The sequence below is a fragment of the Doryrhamphus excisus genome, chromosome 7 (genome assembly GCF_030265055.1).
Source record: "Doryrhamphus excisus isolate RoL2022-K1 chromosome 7, RoL_Dexc_1.0, whole genome shotgun sequence".
NCBI lineage: Eukaryota > Metazoa > Chordata > Actinopteri > Syngnathiformes > Syngnathidae > Doryrhamphus > Doryrhamphus excisus.
Window position 1 is genome coordinate 12,425,115 of NC_080472.1, and position 16,349 is coordinate 12,441,463.

The following is a 16,349-nucleotide window of genomic DNA, read 5'->3' on the forward strand; positions in this document are numbered from 1 at the left end:
CTGCCGTGTATACCGGCTGGAGAGGTACCTGAAGGCAGCCAGCAGGGGGGCGTAGATGGAGTCGCCGTCGTAGACATAAAGGTGGTCCCAGCTGCACTCTGTGGCAAAGTGGTTGAAGCGTAGTCGAAGGATGGAATTAGCCCTGGAAGACATACCAAGTTGGCAAGATGACATTATTTGGTTATGACATTATCCACAAACTGCAAAGTTCTTCCATCTTATCTGCTGAGCTAAAAATAGATGGGTTAGCGCTGGGTATCAACGTAGCTGGCAGTTTATGCTAGCTCCCCATCAGAGAATATTAGCAACCTGGCGGTTATCCTCTTGTTAGCTCATCGACGGGTGTATGTTAGCATCCCATTAAAATAAATCCATTGCCTGGGGTCATGAGGGGTATGCTGGAGCTTATCCCAGCTGACTTTGGCCGCCTTTGAATGAATGGAAAGAAAGTTAGAAAGAAAGTTCCTAATAACTCCCCTACTGTAGGTAGTATGCTAGTTTCCCTTTGGGTTCTTCCTGTACTGTATTAGCTTAGCTTCCTCAAATACAAAACAAGAAAGAAACAAGAATGCTTGTTTTCTTGTGAGCTTCCAAGAAAAGTGTACAAGGTTGCTGTTAGCTCCCCAATAGAAAATTAGAAAAGGATTTTCCGTTGTGTTAATTCCTCAAAGTTTCCTGTGAGCTTCTGGTGCGCTACCTCAAAGAGTATGTCGGTTTCCTGCCAACTTCCCAAAAATAATTTAAAGAGGTTAGGGGGGACCTATGATGCTTTTTCCATTGTTCTGATCTGTTCTGTTCTACATTTGGACGTGAAGTTTGGGATGGCTCTGAACGCTCGCTTTCAAAGTTTGTTCTAAGACTGGGACACTGTGACATCAGTGAGTGGAACTTCCTTATATGGGCATATAAAAGGTATATATAAGGGTGTATAAACCGCAACTTGTTGTGATTGTCTGTGTAGCATTATAGAGTGTGCTTGAACTTACTGTCCCTCGATGAGCCACGTGCACTTGGTCTTGTACTTGTAGTTCCCAGGTCCATCCGACAAGAAGCCAGAGGGTGCCGTTAGCCTGGACAAGAAGAGCGGAAAGTAAAAACATGATCAGCGTAAAAGAGCCAAGACGGCCATGATGGTTGCAAGTTGGACTGGAACACTTTCAGCATGTTTGCTTCCTGTTAGTGACTTATGGAGAAGGTTATCTTCTCGTTAGCTCACTGCCAGTCTGTTAGCTCTCTGGAAAAGTATATTAGCATCATGTTGGACCATTGGTTAGCTTAGAACATTAGAAGAGTGTGTTTGCTTCCTGTTGGCTCCATGGCAGATAAAATCCCTAGCTCCCTGGAAAACAATGTTAGCTTCGTGTTAGCATCCTCAATACGAAGTGTGATAGCGTCCTGACTCATTGGAAAAGCATGTTAGCTAGCTATAAGTTAGTTGCTCTTTTCAGAGAATATTACCTCCTTGGAAATTAATGTTAGCCGACTGGCAGGAGTAGGTTAGCGGGTTAGCTTGTCGTGGAGGGACGTAGACAGGAATACGGACAAGTGAGTGAAAGGGATTAAACAACATGTTGGCTAACTTTAATAACAAAATAGACAATCTAGCAGGCTACAGTACAGTAGTCACTGGACGAGTGCACATGCTAACTGCATGCACGCTAACTGCAGACATGCTATATCAAATTCGTAATGCTATTCCTTATGATCATCACCATCAGGTCAAAGAGCAATGCAGGTGAATGATTGCAAAACTAGTAGCTGTAAACAGGCTAATCACGGCTGAACTACACTTGGATGCAATCCATGTTTTTATTAACAAGGTAAAAAAAAAACTTTGCTTCAGGATGCCACTAAGGACACACCCACGGCGTACTACGAGTCCCAAGAACCTGCTGTAGCCAGCTTGTTATGGATCAGCCTACCACAAACGCAAAGTAACTCATCTACTGCACTGATTCTGTTAAGAGTACCAAGCACTGTGATGGTGTACCTAAGGAGGCGGGGCTTGACACAGTGCTGTGTGTGATTGGTGGACAGACACTGGTCAGAGAAACAAGTTAAAAGATGTCCTCCGTTGCTTGAATAGACTGGTGCCTGTTCCTTGCAATATGCTACACACATTTTGGAACATCTAAGTTCACCTGGACGGTCACTTAGCGACTCACAAAGCCTACAGAGAGACACAGCAACGTTTCATGTTAGCAAACAAACAACTCCCTCGAGATGAACCAACAAACTCTCACTGGCGCTGCTCCTTTTCCCAAACATTGTTACCTACGACATGACGAATAACATCAATCTAATCATATATTAATCATATGATCAATATCAGCGCTAACAAACAACAGATTTACATTTGACAAAGATCCTCTATACACCGAAGCCCTCTACTGTTAAAGGACTTATTGCAAAAACAGTTATCCAAGCTCCTTTTTAAAGAATCTACTGCTACTGACAAAGATGCTCAACAAGAGCTTGCTGCTGATTTTATGGAATTACTGCAAAAACACTCGTCAATGATCCGCTTATATGACAGGAGCATGCTGCTATTTCTTTAAGAATCTACTGCTAGTCAATGCTTCTTTAGAGTTAAAAAGAGTTCATGTAAAAACACTCGTCAAAAGACTCTGCTGGTCAAAGATCCTATTTATAACAAGAGCGTCTGCTGTTTTGAAAGATTTCCTGCAAAAACACTAGTTAAAGATCATCTATGTGACAGGAACACCCTGCTGTTTTTAGGAATTGCAGCTTGTGAAAGATCCTCTACACAACAAGAGCGGTCTGCTATTTTTAAGGATTTACAGTACTGCAAAAAGGCCAGTCAAAGATCTTCTATGAGACAAGAGCACTTTGCTGTTTTTTTAGGACCTGCAGCTAGCGAAAGATCCTCTACACAACAACAGCTGTCTGCTATTTTTAAGGATTTACAGTACTGCAAAAAGGCCAGTCAAAGATCTTCTATGAGACAAGAGCACTTTGCTGTTTTTTTAGGACCTGCAGCTAGCGAAAGATCCTCTACACAACAACAGCTGTCTGCTATTTTTAAGGATTTACAGTACTGCAAAAAGGCCAGTCAAAGAACCTCTATATGACAAGAACTCTCTGCTGTTTTTCAGGACCTGCAGCTCATCAAAGATCCTCTACATATGAAGAGCGTTCTGCTGTTTACCGAAGAATTCACGACAAATATATGCTAGTCAAAGATGCTCAACATGACAAAAACATTATGCTGTTTTTAAGGACCTATTGTTTGTCAAAGATCCTGTATATAAGCAAGCGATTCTTACTGTTAAAGTCAAATATATCTATGACGAGCATCTTGCTTGATAAGGACCTACTGCAAAAACACTAGTCACAGATCCTCTATATAACAGGGGTGGTGTGCTGTTTTTAAGACCTTCTGCAAAAACACTAGTCAAAGATCATTAAATGACAAGAGCTATAAACAACAGGTCAGTGACAGCTGCTCTAGAACACAGACTGCTATGGTTCACTTTTTACAAATGAAAGACTTAAGAATGTTAAACTGTTACTGAAACCGCCTTTGGAGGTTCCGCTGTGTCATAACTTTGTGGAGAAACACTTCACAAATGGATTAAACTACAAACGAAACCGCTACGTGTTGTTTTCAAGCACAATAATAGGGGTCAAGTGTCACATTAGCATGCTAATGTATGTTTATGCTAACGTAGCTAATTAGTTATTCATTCATGCAGAGGGGGAAATAACAGTAAGAAAGATGTCCTGCCTCCAGAAGGACAGACAGGACCAGAACACCTCGTCTCCGTGCTGGGGGGGAAATTAGAGTCCAATGCAGCAAACGTTGTTATGATCCAGGTGCGAAGGTGTGAGATGGTGAGGAGACGCGGACGCCATGTTACTCAGGTAAGAGAGCGTCGTGTCTTATGGGGGGTCTGCAGGTGTTCCAACATGGAGGATGTAGCGGTGTCAGGTGAGTGTGGCTCCTACCTGAAGCGTCCTCCGCAGTGCTGGCACTGATCCCCGACCCAGCCGGGGGAGCACACGCAGCTACCCGTAGCCGCGTTGCACTGGCCGTTCACGCATGTCTTATCGCACTCCTTTGCCGCGGAGTCTCCGGGCAGCCCGGCGAGCACCAGCAGCAGCAGTGCCAGGCTCCGGCCTCCGGGGCCGGACACCGACCAGGCCCGCCGCGTCGCCCGGGACATTGTGTCGCTAAAGATGGCTGCTATAGCCCAGACGCTCCGCTGCTCCTCCTGCTGCTCGGCGGTGGGCGAGCCTGACTGCCCTGTCTTGGCCGCTCGAACGGGCCTTCGGAGGGACCGCTTCGCTTGTCCTGGAGGTTCCGGCTGTGGTGACGAGTTGACGAGGCTGGGCCGAGCTCCGCGAACCGCTTACATCTTTCCAGAGGTTCTGGTTCTCAGCACCGCACACAGCCGCATATAGACGGCCAGAAGTTACGTCACGACGGCGGAAGTGCGTAAGCCGGGGGAGGCGGCGACACTCTGGAGCTTTGCGTACCAATCACCAGAACCAGAAGAACACCTGAGTGTCTATGTGCTTTCAATTCAGAGAAAAAAAAATCGTCTTCGTATGGACTGCGGCTGCGCACACGCAGGGGCGGTCCTAGAGTCACTTGGGCTGAAGCTGAAGGACGCCCCGATTTATACCAGAAACATATTTGTGTATTTATTTCCTTTAATTGATTTAGTACATTTAAATATTTTGTATTTCTTGGCTATGTTAACTAATTCCATTTTGACAAACTTAAACTAGAAAACCATTCCACTTTATATCATCTTTTTTTTTTAACAATCGAACACTTTATTGCATATCCAATTATAGCTACATTTTATATTTATAGGCAGGATATATCTTGTCATTCAACTTGTTCTATTGTTAATCCCTAACACTATGATTCCACAGGCTACATTCCAATCAGTACAAAATATAAAGTATTTCCAACTCCAAAAATAGTAAAAGTATAGCAAGGTTAATAAAAAGAAGAGCTATGGTTTAGCATGTCTTTCATCTGGTTATTATTTTTTTCCTCTGGTTTAACATGTATTTCCTCTGGTTTAGCATGTGTGCACATGAAGGACGACAGACATGCGTGTTTCAAACTGTTTTATTAAAGTCAGACTTGTAAGAAGTCAAATTCCATTCATATTAAACGCCAACCCAAAATGGATTGATCAATGGCATGGTAACAAATAAAAACAAATGAACATATTTACAATTCAGTATGGACAGGATCTCTTGAGAGAAAGCTCGAGAGGGCGAGAGAGACCGTCGTCATTTGAACACAGCATGATGAAACCTCCCGTTCGCTTCTCGGAGTGAAAGCCAGGTGGAGGAATAATGGACGACCACTAGCTTGTGGTGTGGTCGTCCACAACCTTGTGCCTGGCTGGAGGTCGTTTTGCTTTACAGAAGTTTCTCACAGAAGGCCTCACGCTTGGGAAGGCCGAGTGGATGAACCTCACTTAACCCCGCCTGCACTTCCTGTTGGCTAAGAAAAGTAAAAAAACAAAAAACGCTCTTATCCAAAACACGGATCTTTAGAAAAGTACAATCATTGAAGCACATGTCTCAGTCATGTGACTCTCAGCACTTGGATCACATGACCAACGTCAGGTCCACGCCGCACCGCCTGCAGAGCAGAGGGGGGGCTTCGCTTTGTCTACAAAATGCAGACCACCTCGGGGGAGGATGACGGCTGGATGGGGGCGGAGCTTATTTGTACCACACTGAAGAGAAAACTACCATGATTGTAAAGTCATATGTCGGATTTGGACACTTTGAGAAAAAGTGAGTATTTTGGGATGAACACTCATAATATTGCAACAATAAATTCCTATGATAAGAAAAAAGTTATTTTTAAAACAAATGATGTCCTTTGACTTTGGAAAGTTATTTTTGGATGAATTAAGTCATAATTCATTCATTTTCTACCGCTTATCCTCACAAGGGTCGCAGGCATGCATAATTAGATTAATTACAATTAATGCATAACTACAACAAATTCATCATATTACAGGGAAAAGGTAATGACATGTTGAATACAAAAGCAGTGAATGATAATAACAGTATCATGAGAAAAAACATTTGACAAAAAAAGCTTGTTTGGGATGATAATATATATATATATATATATATAAAAATAATAATAAATATTATAAATATAATAAAGTCAAAATTATGCAGGAAAGTTATTTTATAAAAAGAAATATTTTTGGATGATAAAGTCATAGTATCGCAAGGAAGTTGGGTTATTATTAGAAAAAGGTTCTAGTATTAAGAAAATTATTTATATTTTGGATAAATGAAGCATATGAATCATATTCTAACAATAAAAGCCATAATACATTAAAAATATAGAATTATAGGGAAAATAATATTTTGGCGGGGAAGGTCATTTTTGGATGAATAAAGTCAGCGTAATATGACAAAGTTGTACTACTATGGGGAAAAAAGTCAAATTATGAGAAAATGTTTTTTTTTTTGATGAATATAATACTCGGCCATCTCTGTGTGGAGTTTGCATGTTCTCCCCGTGCATGTGTGGGTTTTCTCCGGGTACTCCGGTTTCCTCCCACATTCCAAAAACATGCTAGGTTAATTGGCCACTCCAAATTGTCCATAGGTATGAATGTGAGTGTGAATGGTTGTTTGTCTATATGTGCCCTGTGATTGGCTGGCCACCAGTCCAGGGTGGACCCCAAGACAGCTGGGATAGGCTCCAGCACCCCCCGTAAATGAATGAATATTAAGCTTAGGCGTCCATTAATTGTCCATAGGTATGAATGTGAGTGTGAATGGTTGTTTGTCTATATGTGCCGTGTGATTGGCTGGCCACCAGTCCAGTATGTACGGCCGTGACCCTGGTGAGGATAAGCGGTATAGAAAATGGATGAATGAATAAAAGTCATAGCAGTCATATGATGAGATTCCAGTGAAAAATGTGATATTGTGAAAATAAATGGATTTTACTCTGTTCTGTTTCAGTGTGGCCCGAAAGCTCCTTGGTAGTCTAGGCCACGCCCACATATTAATAATAAATAAAATGTCACACCACCAACCACCATCAACACTTGGAGCATTTAAAGAAAATCAATCAGAGGTTGATGCATGCCAAGCGTTGGGGGGGGGGGGGTGATAGCTCTCAGCATAAGGGAAGAGCTAAAAAAATAAAAAAATAATTCTACACAATTGTGTTTTTCCTCGAGGGCATGACCGTATTTTGTGCTGCTCAATGTCCCTTCCAGTCGCCACCCCCGCTGCGTGCAAACGCTGATAAGTTCAAACTGCCATGCTAGTGCCAATGAGCACTCGAGAGGTGACGCTGCGACAAGCCGCGACATCCAGTGATCATCTCCGCTTGGCTGCGGCCTTAGACTATTTATTTACAGCTTACTTCAAGGCCAAGGCTGGCTGCCATCACTTCTATGTACACAAAAGATGACAGATGAGGCGCGGGGACCGGGGGGTGAAATGACGAAGTGATTGAGCACCTCGGTGTGAAAAAGTCCCGGCTTGGAGAACCAGGAAGAACGTCTCCCTTCATGAGGCAACAGGCCAGCAATCATTGAGTCTAAAGGCAAATCAGATTGGACTCCATCCGCAACTCCTGGCCACGCAATCCAGCAGGATTCATAAAAGTCCATTTTTGGTGTTCCACATCAGGCATATTATTGGCTGTGCTTCACCAGCATCGTCATCGTCAGTGAAGGCCTCTCCTCGTGGTCATCATACCTGAGGTGTAGCACGGGCGCGTGAAGGATGGCTCAATGTTGGATTGTGCGCCAACATGGGCTCAGAAAACCGATATTCCATTCAGGGTCAGTGGACGGTAAATCAGCGGCGGAATTGTCCGCACGTCGCTAAATTAAGTAGGTAAGCTCGGCATTGATTGGGAAATCATCTCGACGGGCTTTGCCAAGTGTGCGGGAATCTTGCGAGGGGATGTCCTGCACACTTGTCACGCCGAGGAGGTGCGGCGGTCGCGCAGGTCAGGTGGCCGACGTCTGGCGGGCGGGGCGGCCGGCGGACGAGGCGCTGTAGGTGCGGGACCGCTGCCTGACGGCCAGCCGGCAGGGGAGTTCCAGCTCCTGGAAGAGAGGAGTGCCGGTGATGTCGGCCGCCTCGGGGCGCTCGCCGGGGCTCCGCGATAGCATGGAGCGCACCATGCTCAGCTGGGACACACGAGACAAGACGGTGAGGCGCGAGGGCTGATGCTAACGAGCGTCAACTTAACACGCACAGTGCAGACATCTAAAAATAGCACAGAGGAATGCTGGGATAGCAGGCCAAAGGTTCATGCAGCATTGCGGCATCACAGATTATCCAACGGGATTATTGCTAATCTCGTTTCCAAGTAAACAGCTACATGTTTTGAATAGCCCCTCCCCCTTCTCTATATTCTATATTTCATATGCACGTTTGTTGTTTTAAAATGCAACTCTATGTCATGAGTGTCTTGTTTTTATCAGCGAGCCAGCAGTTCCTCCTCACAGCCACCGGGAGGCAGCAGAGAGCCACTCACCTCTTGGACGTTGTTTTTGGAGAAGCACTCCGGGAAGTGAAGAGCTCTTACCTCCGTCAGCGTCTGGAGAGGAGACGTGCACACGTGACAGCGGCAATGAGCATCATCAGGTAAAAGCAGTGATGTCAAGTCATCCAATCAGATCGAAGAGACGCTGGCTCACCCTGACTCTCTCCATCTGGGTCCGAAAAGGGTGGAGCAGCTCGAACAGGATCAGACCCAGAGAGTAAATGTCCACCTTGTGCGAGTACGAGTGTCCAGAGAGCTGGCCGAAATAAAAGCATCCAAAGATTTAGAAGCAGTCTAAGAAGTACCGAGCGCGTCCGCTCCGTGGTCCCTCACCTGCTCGGGGCTCATATAGAGCTTGGTGCCCACCTGGCCCGTGTGGCGGGTGAGGAGGGGGGCGGGCGTCAGGGCACTGTGCTCGTGCTCGTCCTCCTCCTGCTCCATGGCCGTCACCAGACCCAGGTCTCCCACCTTCACCACGTCGTCCATGGTGAAGAAAATGTTGGAGGGCTGCAAACATGAACCGACATGAATACCGTCATTGATTCATTTTAACCAGCAGAGGGCGCCGTTATTTGTTTATTATGTTTACCTGCTTTTTTTAAGACCTGTCCTGTTTATTTTAATGTGAAGATGTCAGTTTCAACTACCTTTTATTTTCACTTTTCCGTCCTTATATTTGATTTTTTTTTAAGTTGGGACAATGTCATCAAGTATTCAACCCTTTATCTGATATAAACTCATTCAGTCAGCTTGTAACAACAAGGAACATCTCAGCAAGTAACTCCAGGGACAGTCTGAGGAGGCTTTTTTGTTCCTCTATGGAAAAGCACTTTTAGTCAGAGTGCCTCCCCCAGAGCGTCAGAGAGCTGAGTTCATACAATCCGTTCCAAAAACATTTAAAAATAACATTCCTAACACATCATACATGTCATCACTACTACTGACATGAATGGTGTTTATGTTCCTCCAAATAACCCAACCTCTGTTTAAAAAAATGGTAAAATGACTCAAAATAGAATTAATGATCCTGCAATAATAATGTCATTTTAATAACACAGACTACTGTGTGCCATAATGAGCTCTGAACCCTGGACATCACTTCCTGGAACACAGTTATTGCAACACACACCAGCATTGAGTTTTATTTATGTCTTAAATTGTCTATTATCTCTGATTATATCTACTATATTGGGTAAGATGCGTGTAAAGGTGACTGTAGGGGTGTTATTTCATGTCTAGAGGGCTCTACTAATGTTAAGACAACCAGCATGTCACATGTCCATTGACGTGCGGTGCGTGCAGACCGTGTTCATTCACCTTGAGGTCCCTGTGCATGAGGCCCTTGCTGTGCAGGAAGTCCACGGCCTCGGCGATCTGGAGGAAGATGTCCAAACACTGGTTGTGTTCCCTCTGCTCGGGGAGGCACCGCTGAGCCATCCAGTCCTTCAGGTTCTCCTTGCGGCACAGCTGCATCTGGATGTACAGATACACCTGGGGGGGGGGGGGGGGGGGGGGGTTTAGCATCTTTCACAAAAACAAGACCTAGCTTCATCAGAATGGAAATGTCTGACTGACCTTGGGAGAAGGTTGCGCTCGCTGGCTCGGAGGAAGCTCGGGCAGCGCCAATGCGAGCGAGGTGGGCCGAGATGGCGATGAGGAGGAGGGGTGAGAGTTTCCCTGCTGTCTCGTGTGTGAGGAAGATGAAGCCTGTTTCTCCACGGTGGCCGGATCTGGATGGGTGGCACTGGAGGCCGAGTCCGTCTCTGCGTCTGCATCCCCGTCACATCCCGAATCCTCAAAGACGATGTCGAAGGAGGAGGAGGTGCAGTCGCTTGGCCCGCGCGGGGAGCACAGCTCGAAGGACTCTGGCGTATCCGAGGCCTCCGGGTCGGCCTGGCTGTCCCGCTCTGACATCAGGCTGTCGTGGCCCAGCAGGGGGTGGAAGGAAAGGTCTCCGTTCACGCTGAAGCCCGCCGCCCCTCTGGAGCTGCTGGAGAGAAGCGGATGATGCCCGTTGACAGACTGCTCCAGAGCGCCTCCTTCCGACCCGCTGGTGGGTGACACGGAGCTGGACACCGGCACTTTGACCGACAGCGCCTCCATGTTGTCAAGGAAGCTCATCATCGGCCAGTCGGTGGCGCTAAAAGAATATCCAGACAAAAACAGTGAAGAAAAAGAGAACATTTCTCCATTGCACGTTCCCTGAAAAGGCGTAACAAGTCCATCTCACCTGGTGTCTTTCAGCCACCTCTGGTCCATCTCCTCCTGCCAGCCCTCGGGGGGGCTCTCCTGCCAGGCATTGAAGTAGCGAATGATCCCGGGATGCTCCAGCTTGGCCAGCGCCTTCACCTCCCTCATCACCTTCTCGCGCGCTAGCTCCCTGAGAGGCCCCAGACCAGGTTAGGAAGTCATCTCGTGGATCTAAGCTAAAGGTCTTTCATTCAAGATGTTCTTGCTGTACCCATCTTAGCGTCAATGACCGCATCACAAAAAAGAGAGATTTGAGAGGCGCCACCTGTTGGGCAGACGGATCCTTTTAATGGCGTAGTTGCAGTCGTCCACTTTGTTGCGAGCTTCAAACACGACGCCAAAGCCCCCGCGGCCAAGACACTGCACCGGCTCAAAGTCAGTCAGGTACCTGCAGAGTCCAGGGACATATGTACGTCACACATGTGCACACACACACACACACGTGCACACACACACGTGCACACACACACACACACACACACACACACACACACTCTCTCTAAGGCTCAAACATCTGGAGGTCAACAGGGAGATGATAAATTATGGGCACTAATCATATTTGGGATGAGAGCGCTGACAGTGACCTCGTGGCCAGTGGGCAGGGTGGGCGTGTTTTCAGCAGAGTTGGCCAATCACGGCCGTGTGGAAGAGAGGTGGTCACCATGGTAACAGGGCCAATTCTGTAGCTACATCTCGAGTGGAACTCACGTGTGACTTTCAAACAGCAGCTCACAGTCGTAGCAGCAATGAAGGTTTTAGGGGTCGTTTGTGCTAACGATATACCTGGACACGTATTCACTGGAACGCATCTCCACAGCGACCGGCTCCTTGGCGTCCACGACCTCAAGGTCAAACTTGCTGTCAGTCTGGCACTGTGTCTCCGACTCTTTACGTTGCTTGGGAGAAAAAGGGGGACAGAACTTACAGAGAGCAAAGTCCACATGAACCGGTTCCGTGAAAATGTTTTGATGTTTGTGTGGACTGTAGAAACGGCTAAACTATTTTTGCTTGTCTCATTTATGGATTTATCATCAGTCCACATTCTTATTGCTGTGCTTTTTATAGCTTTTTATATTATATCACTTTCTCAAGCACCTCTGAGGCAACGGCCTCGGAGGTAATAACAGTACATTGGCATGGAATCGACAGTCGGGTGGTGACATGATCCAGTACTGACCCCAGTGGGTGGACCCCCTTTTTAGACTACACAAACCAGTTGACAGTAACAGTAAATGAATCAATTATATGACAGCCTCATATACATTTTTTCAAGTAGCCTGACACCAATAATGGCGGGGGATAAGCTGCACTTACCCGTATGTAGGCCACGGGCGCAGGAGGGTGGAAGAACTTGCGTACGATGTAGGTGGTGGCGGAGATGCAGAAGACGATGGTGCCAAGGATCTCCTTCCACCAGGGCAGCAGCAGCACGGGGTCTTTTTTCCTGCCGTTGTCGGTGCGTGACCCGCTTCTTTTAATGACGCTCACAGCGCTGTCCCGCTTCCCCCGGTACCTCTTGCCGTAGGGGAAGTAGTAACCATTGTCTACCGATGGACGCAGACAATATGGGTTGCTTACTGGAGTCTTACATGCTAGGGCGAGTGTCCAGGATCTCACCGTAAGGATACTGCAGTATAGACAGGGCTCCATTGCTGTATTCATCATAGGAGAATTTGTCATTGTTCAGACACTTGTCGAACTCATCAGAGCCCACCAAGGCTGGAGTCCGAGACGGGGAATCTACATCAAGGACGAGATGGAGAAGAAGTGGAGAGAGAGAAATCGATAAATGCTTTAAGTGGTCAGAAAGACTAATGTTGACTATTTACTGATGAACAGGTGGGTTGCCAGTTGCGGCGCGTGGATATGAGCCGTGTTAAGCCGTGTGACGATGACATCGGTTGTACGGAGTTGAGGACAAGTAAAAGTAGTTACATTTTGTCTGTGGCAGGACACCACAAACAAATCAAGTCATTTAATACCAAAGACGTAGTTACACGTTTTTTTTTTCTTATGTGAGAAGCAAAAAGCAGTGATGATGCAACTCTACACTAATGCATTTCACTTCAGAGCAATTTTAAGCCATGAACGGCTACAAGGTGGCGGAAGTGCATTTGGTAAGAGCTCAGCAGAGATCTTGTGGATGGAAAAAACATACAGGACATGACGGGAAGGAGGAAGTGAGAGTGTGGAGTGTAGCGTGCAGAAGGTTATGAATTGTTTCATTCAATTCATTCATTTTCTACCGCTTATCCGCACAAGGGTCGCGGGCATGCATAATTACATTAATTACAATTAATGCATAACTACAACAAATTCATAATATTACAGGGAAAAGGTAATGACATGTTGAATACAAAAGCAGTGCATGATAATAACAGTATCATGAGGAAAAAAACATTTGACAAAAAAAAGCTTGTTTGGGACTGATATATACATATATACATATATATACATACATATACATACATATATACATATATATATATATATACATACATATATACATACAGTGAAGAAAATAAGTATTTGAACACCCTGCTATTTTGCTATTTCTCCCACTTAGAAATCATGGAGGGGTCTGAAATTTTCATCGTAGGTGCATGTCCACTGTGAGAGAGATAAACTAAAAAGAAAAATCCAGAAATCACAATGCATGATTTTTTTAACAATTTATTTGTGTGATACAGCTGCTAATAAGTATTTGAACACCTGAGAAAATGAATGTTAATATTTGGTACAGTAGCCTTTGTTTGCTATTACAGAGGTCAAACGTTTCCTGTAGTTTTTCACCAGGTTTGCACACACTGCAGGAGGGATCTTGGCCCACTCCTCCACACAGATCTTCTCTAGATCAGTCAGGTTTCTGGGCTGTCGCTGAGAAACACGGAGTTTGAGCTCCCTCCAAAGATTTTCGATTGGGTTCAGGTCTGGAGACTGGCTGGGCCATGCTAGAACCTTGATATGCTTCTTACGGAGCCACTCCTTGGTTTTCCTGGCTGTGTGCTTCGGGTCGTTGTCGTGTTGGAAGACCCAGCCACGACCCATCTTCAATGCTCTGACAGAGGGAAGGAGGTTGTTCCCCAAAATCTCACAATACACGGCCCCAGTCATCCTCTCTTTAATGAAGTGCACTCGTCCTGTCCCATGTGCAGAAAAACACCCCCAAAGCATGATGCTACCACCCCCATGCTTCACAGTAGGGATGGTGTTCTTCGGATTGTACTCTTCATTCTTCTTCCTCCAAACACGCTTATTGGAATTATGACCAAAAAGTTCTATTTTGGTCTCATCTGACCATAAACCTTTCTCCCATGACTCCTCTGTATCATCCAAATGGTCATATGCAAACTTAAGACGGGCCTTGACATGTGCTGGTTTAAGCAGGGGAACCTTTCGTGCCATGCATGATTTCACATCATGACGTCTTAGTGTATTACCTACAGTAACCTTGGAAACGGTGGTCCCAGCTCTTTTCAGGTCATTGACCAAGTCCTGTCGTGTAGTTCTGGGCTGATTCCTCACCTTTCTTAGAATCATTGAGACCCCACGAGGTGATATCTTGCATGGGGCTCCACTCCGATTGAGATTGACCGTCATGTTTAGCTTCTTCCATTTTCTAATGATAGCTCCAACAGTGGACCTTTTTTCACCAAGCTGCTTGGTAATTGCTCCGTAGCCCTTTCCAGCCTTGTGGAGGTGTACAATTTTGTCTCTGGTGTCTTTGGACAGCTCTTTGGTCTTCGCCATGTTACAAGTTAAAGTCTTACTGATTGTATGGGGTGGACAGGTGTCTTCATGCAGCTAACGACCTCAAACAGGTGCATCTGATTCAGGATGATACATGGAGTGCAGGTGGACTTCTAATGGGCAGACTAACAGGTCTTTAAAAATAAAGTCATAGTATCACAAGGAAGTTGGGTTATTATTAGAAAAAAAGTTCTAGTATTAAGAAAAATATTTATATTTTGGATAAATGAAGCCATCATATTCTAACAATAAAAGTCATAATACATTAAAAACATAGAATTATAGAGAAAATAATATTTTGGGGGGGGAAGGTCATTTTGGATGAATAAAGTCAGCGTAATATGACAAAGTTGTACTACTATGGGGAAAAAAGTCAAATTATGAGAAAATGTTTTTTTTTTGATGAATATAATACTCGGCCATCTCTGTGTGGAGTTTGCATGTTCTCCCCGTGTATGCGTGGGTTTTCTCCGGGTACTCCGGTTTCCTCCCACATTCCAAAAACATGCTAGGTTAATTGGCCACTCCAAATTGTCCATAGGTATGAATGTGAGTGTGAATGGTTGTTTGTCTATATGTGCCCTGTGATTGGCTGGCCACCAGTCCAGGGTGGATCCCGCCTCTCGTCCGAAGACAGCTGGGATAGGCTCCAGCACCCCCGCGACCCTCGTGAGGATAAGCGGTAGAAAATGAATGAATGAAAGTTAAGCTTGACCTTTCCTGAAAATGACCTGAAAATGTTCTACTGCTGATTACTAAAGAACTGAAAAAGGTAGAAACAAACTTATTTTCCTGATGAAAAATGGGAATGTAATAAAAAAATCCAATAAAAAAAGCAAGCTGCTGCCAAAAAAGAAGACTCTACTGTTGTACAACAGTGGCACACTGCTTTCATCTAATCTACTCGTCTTTGTCCGTTTACGCTTCCTCTCCGTGTGGGAATGGCGTACAAAAACATCAAATTACAAAATCATCAAGCCCCGACATATCCCATCCTCGTACAACACCACTGCTGGCCAACTTACGGATGAGAGGCTTCCACTTGACGATGGGAAGCGGAATAATATCTTTCTCGGACCCGATGGCTTTAGAAGGGAACTTTTCAGAAATCCTCACTGAGGACTGGAGGTAGAGTTGGCCCTGGAACATCCCTGAGGAAGCAAAACCAGGCAGCTCGTATGAGACAACAGGACGGAGTTCAAGGACGTGGGATACACGGTGAACAAACATCTACCCAGGTAAACGCTGGACGCTGAAGCATCTTTGGATTTTCCCGGATTGTCGTCGTCCTCCTCCTCATCAGTTTCGGACTGGTTGCTGTAGGCGGTGTCATCAAACAGGCTGATTGGCGTGACTTTGCCTCCTCCCACCAGCCAGGCCGAGGCAATGGGTGTGCAGAACTGTGAAAAAAGTGCATGAGTTTACTCTCCATGAACACTTATACAAAATCTTTTTAAGCCAGACAGTCTGATCACCTGATGCTCCCACACCAGCTGTCCATCAGGCTCGGTGCTGAAGGCCATGACCTTCCAGTCAGGAACAGACACTTTGATGACCAGGTCCAGGTTATGATTTTTATGATGGTCCGCCTGCTCCTGTCTTTTGGACTCCTCAGTGATGATTCGCTGATGCTCCCCCCAGGACTTGCCATTGGCAACTTCTCCCTCTAGGAAGCTGATGGTGGACTTGGCCTCTGGAACCAGCTTCAGCTCAAAGTTTCCAACACTGAAGTTCCATCTGGTGAGAAGAGTGACAACACTGTGATCCGCTGTCAGGGACTACATGGTCACGGCCGGTGGTGTCTGCGGCCCACAGC

At 45.7% G+C, this 16,349-nt stretch overlaps 2 protein-coding genes across 7 annotated transcripts in view; both read right to left on the reverse strand.

The window, feature by feature from the left end:
* The window catches only part of atrn (attractin), a 61,087-nt gene extending 56,573 nt beyond the window's left edge, over positions 1-4,514 (reverse strand). For 3 of the 6 annotated variants that reach the window (XR_009130427.1, XM_058078695.1, XM_058078699.1), the window contains exons 1-3: positions 3,970-4,513; positions 987-1,070; positions 29-142 (exon numbers count right to left, since the gene is read on the reverse strand). Coding sequence is in view for 5 of the 6 variants with exons in the window: in XM_058078695.1 (XP_057934678.1) it covers positions 29-142; positions 987-1,070; positions 3,970-4,187 (416 nt within the window). In the remaining variant the exon portion in view is untranslated. Of the gene's footprint in view, positions 1-28; positions 143-986; positions 1,071-3,969 lie in introns of all 6 variants that reach the window. The other 3 variants (XM_058078697.1, XM_058078698.1, XM_058078696.1) reach the window with 1 other exon arrangement.
* A 575-nt stretch (positions 4,515-5,089) lies between these two features.
* eif2ak3 (eukaryotic translation initiation factor 2-alpha kinase 3) overlaps positions 5,090-16,349 on the reverse strand; it is a 30,376-nt gene continuing 19,116 nt past the window's right edge. The window contains exons 5-18 of the mRNA XM_058078700.1: positions 16,009-16,270; positions 15,768-15,933; positions 15,559-15,684; positions 12,401-12,523; positions 12,098-12,327; positions 11,567-11,679; positions 11,049-11,171; positions 10,764-10,913; positions 10,109-10,673; positions 9,851-10,024; positions 8,867-9,040; positions 8,688-8,789; positions 8,525-8,587; positions 5,090-8,174 (exon numbers count right to left, since the gene is read on the reverse strand). Of these exons, the coding sequence (XP_057934683.1) occupies positions 7,992-8,174; positions 8,525-8,587; positions 8,688-8,789; positions 8,867-9,040; positions 9,851-10,024; positions 10,109-10,673; positions 10,764-10,913; positions 11,049-11,171; positions 11,567-11,679; positions 12,098-12,327; positions 12,401-12,523; positions 15,559-15,684; positions 15,768-15,933; positions 16,009-16,270 (2,554 nt within the window). The 3' untranslated portion in view covers positions 5,090-7,991. The remainder of the gene's footprint in view (positions 8,175-8,524; positions 8,588-8,687; positions 8,790-8,866; positions 9,041-9,850; positions 10,025-10,108; positions 10,674-10,763; positions 10,914-11,048; positions 11,172-11,566; positions 11,680-12,097; positions 12,328-12,400; positions 12,524-15,558; positions 15,685-15,767; positions 15,934-16,008; positions 16,271-16,349) is intronic.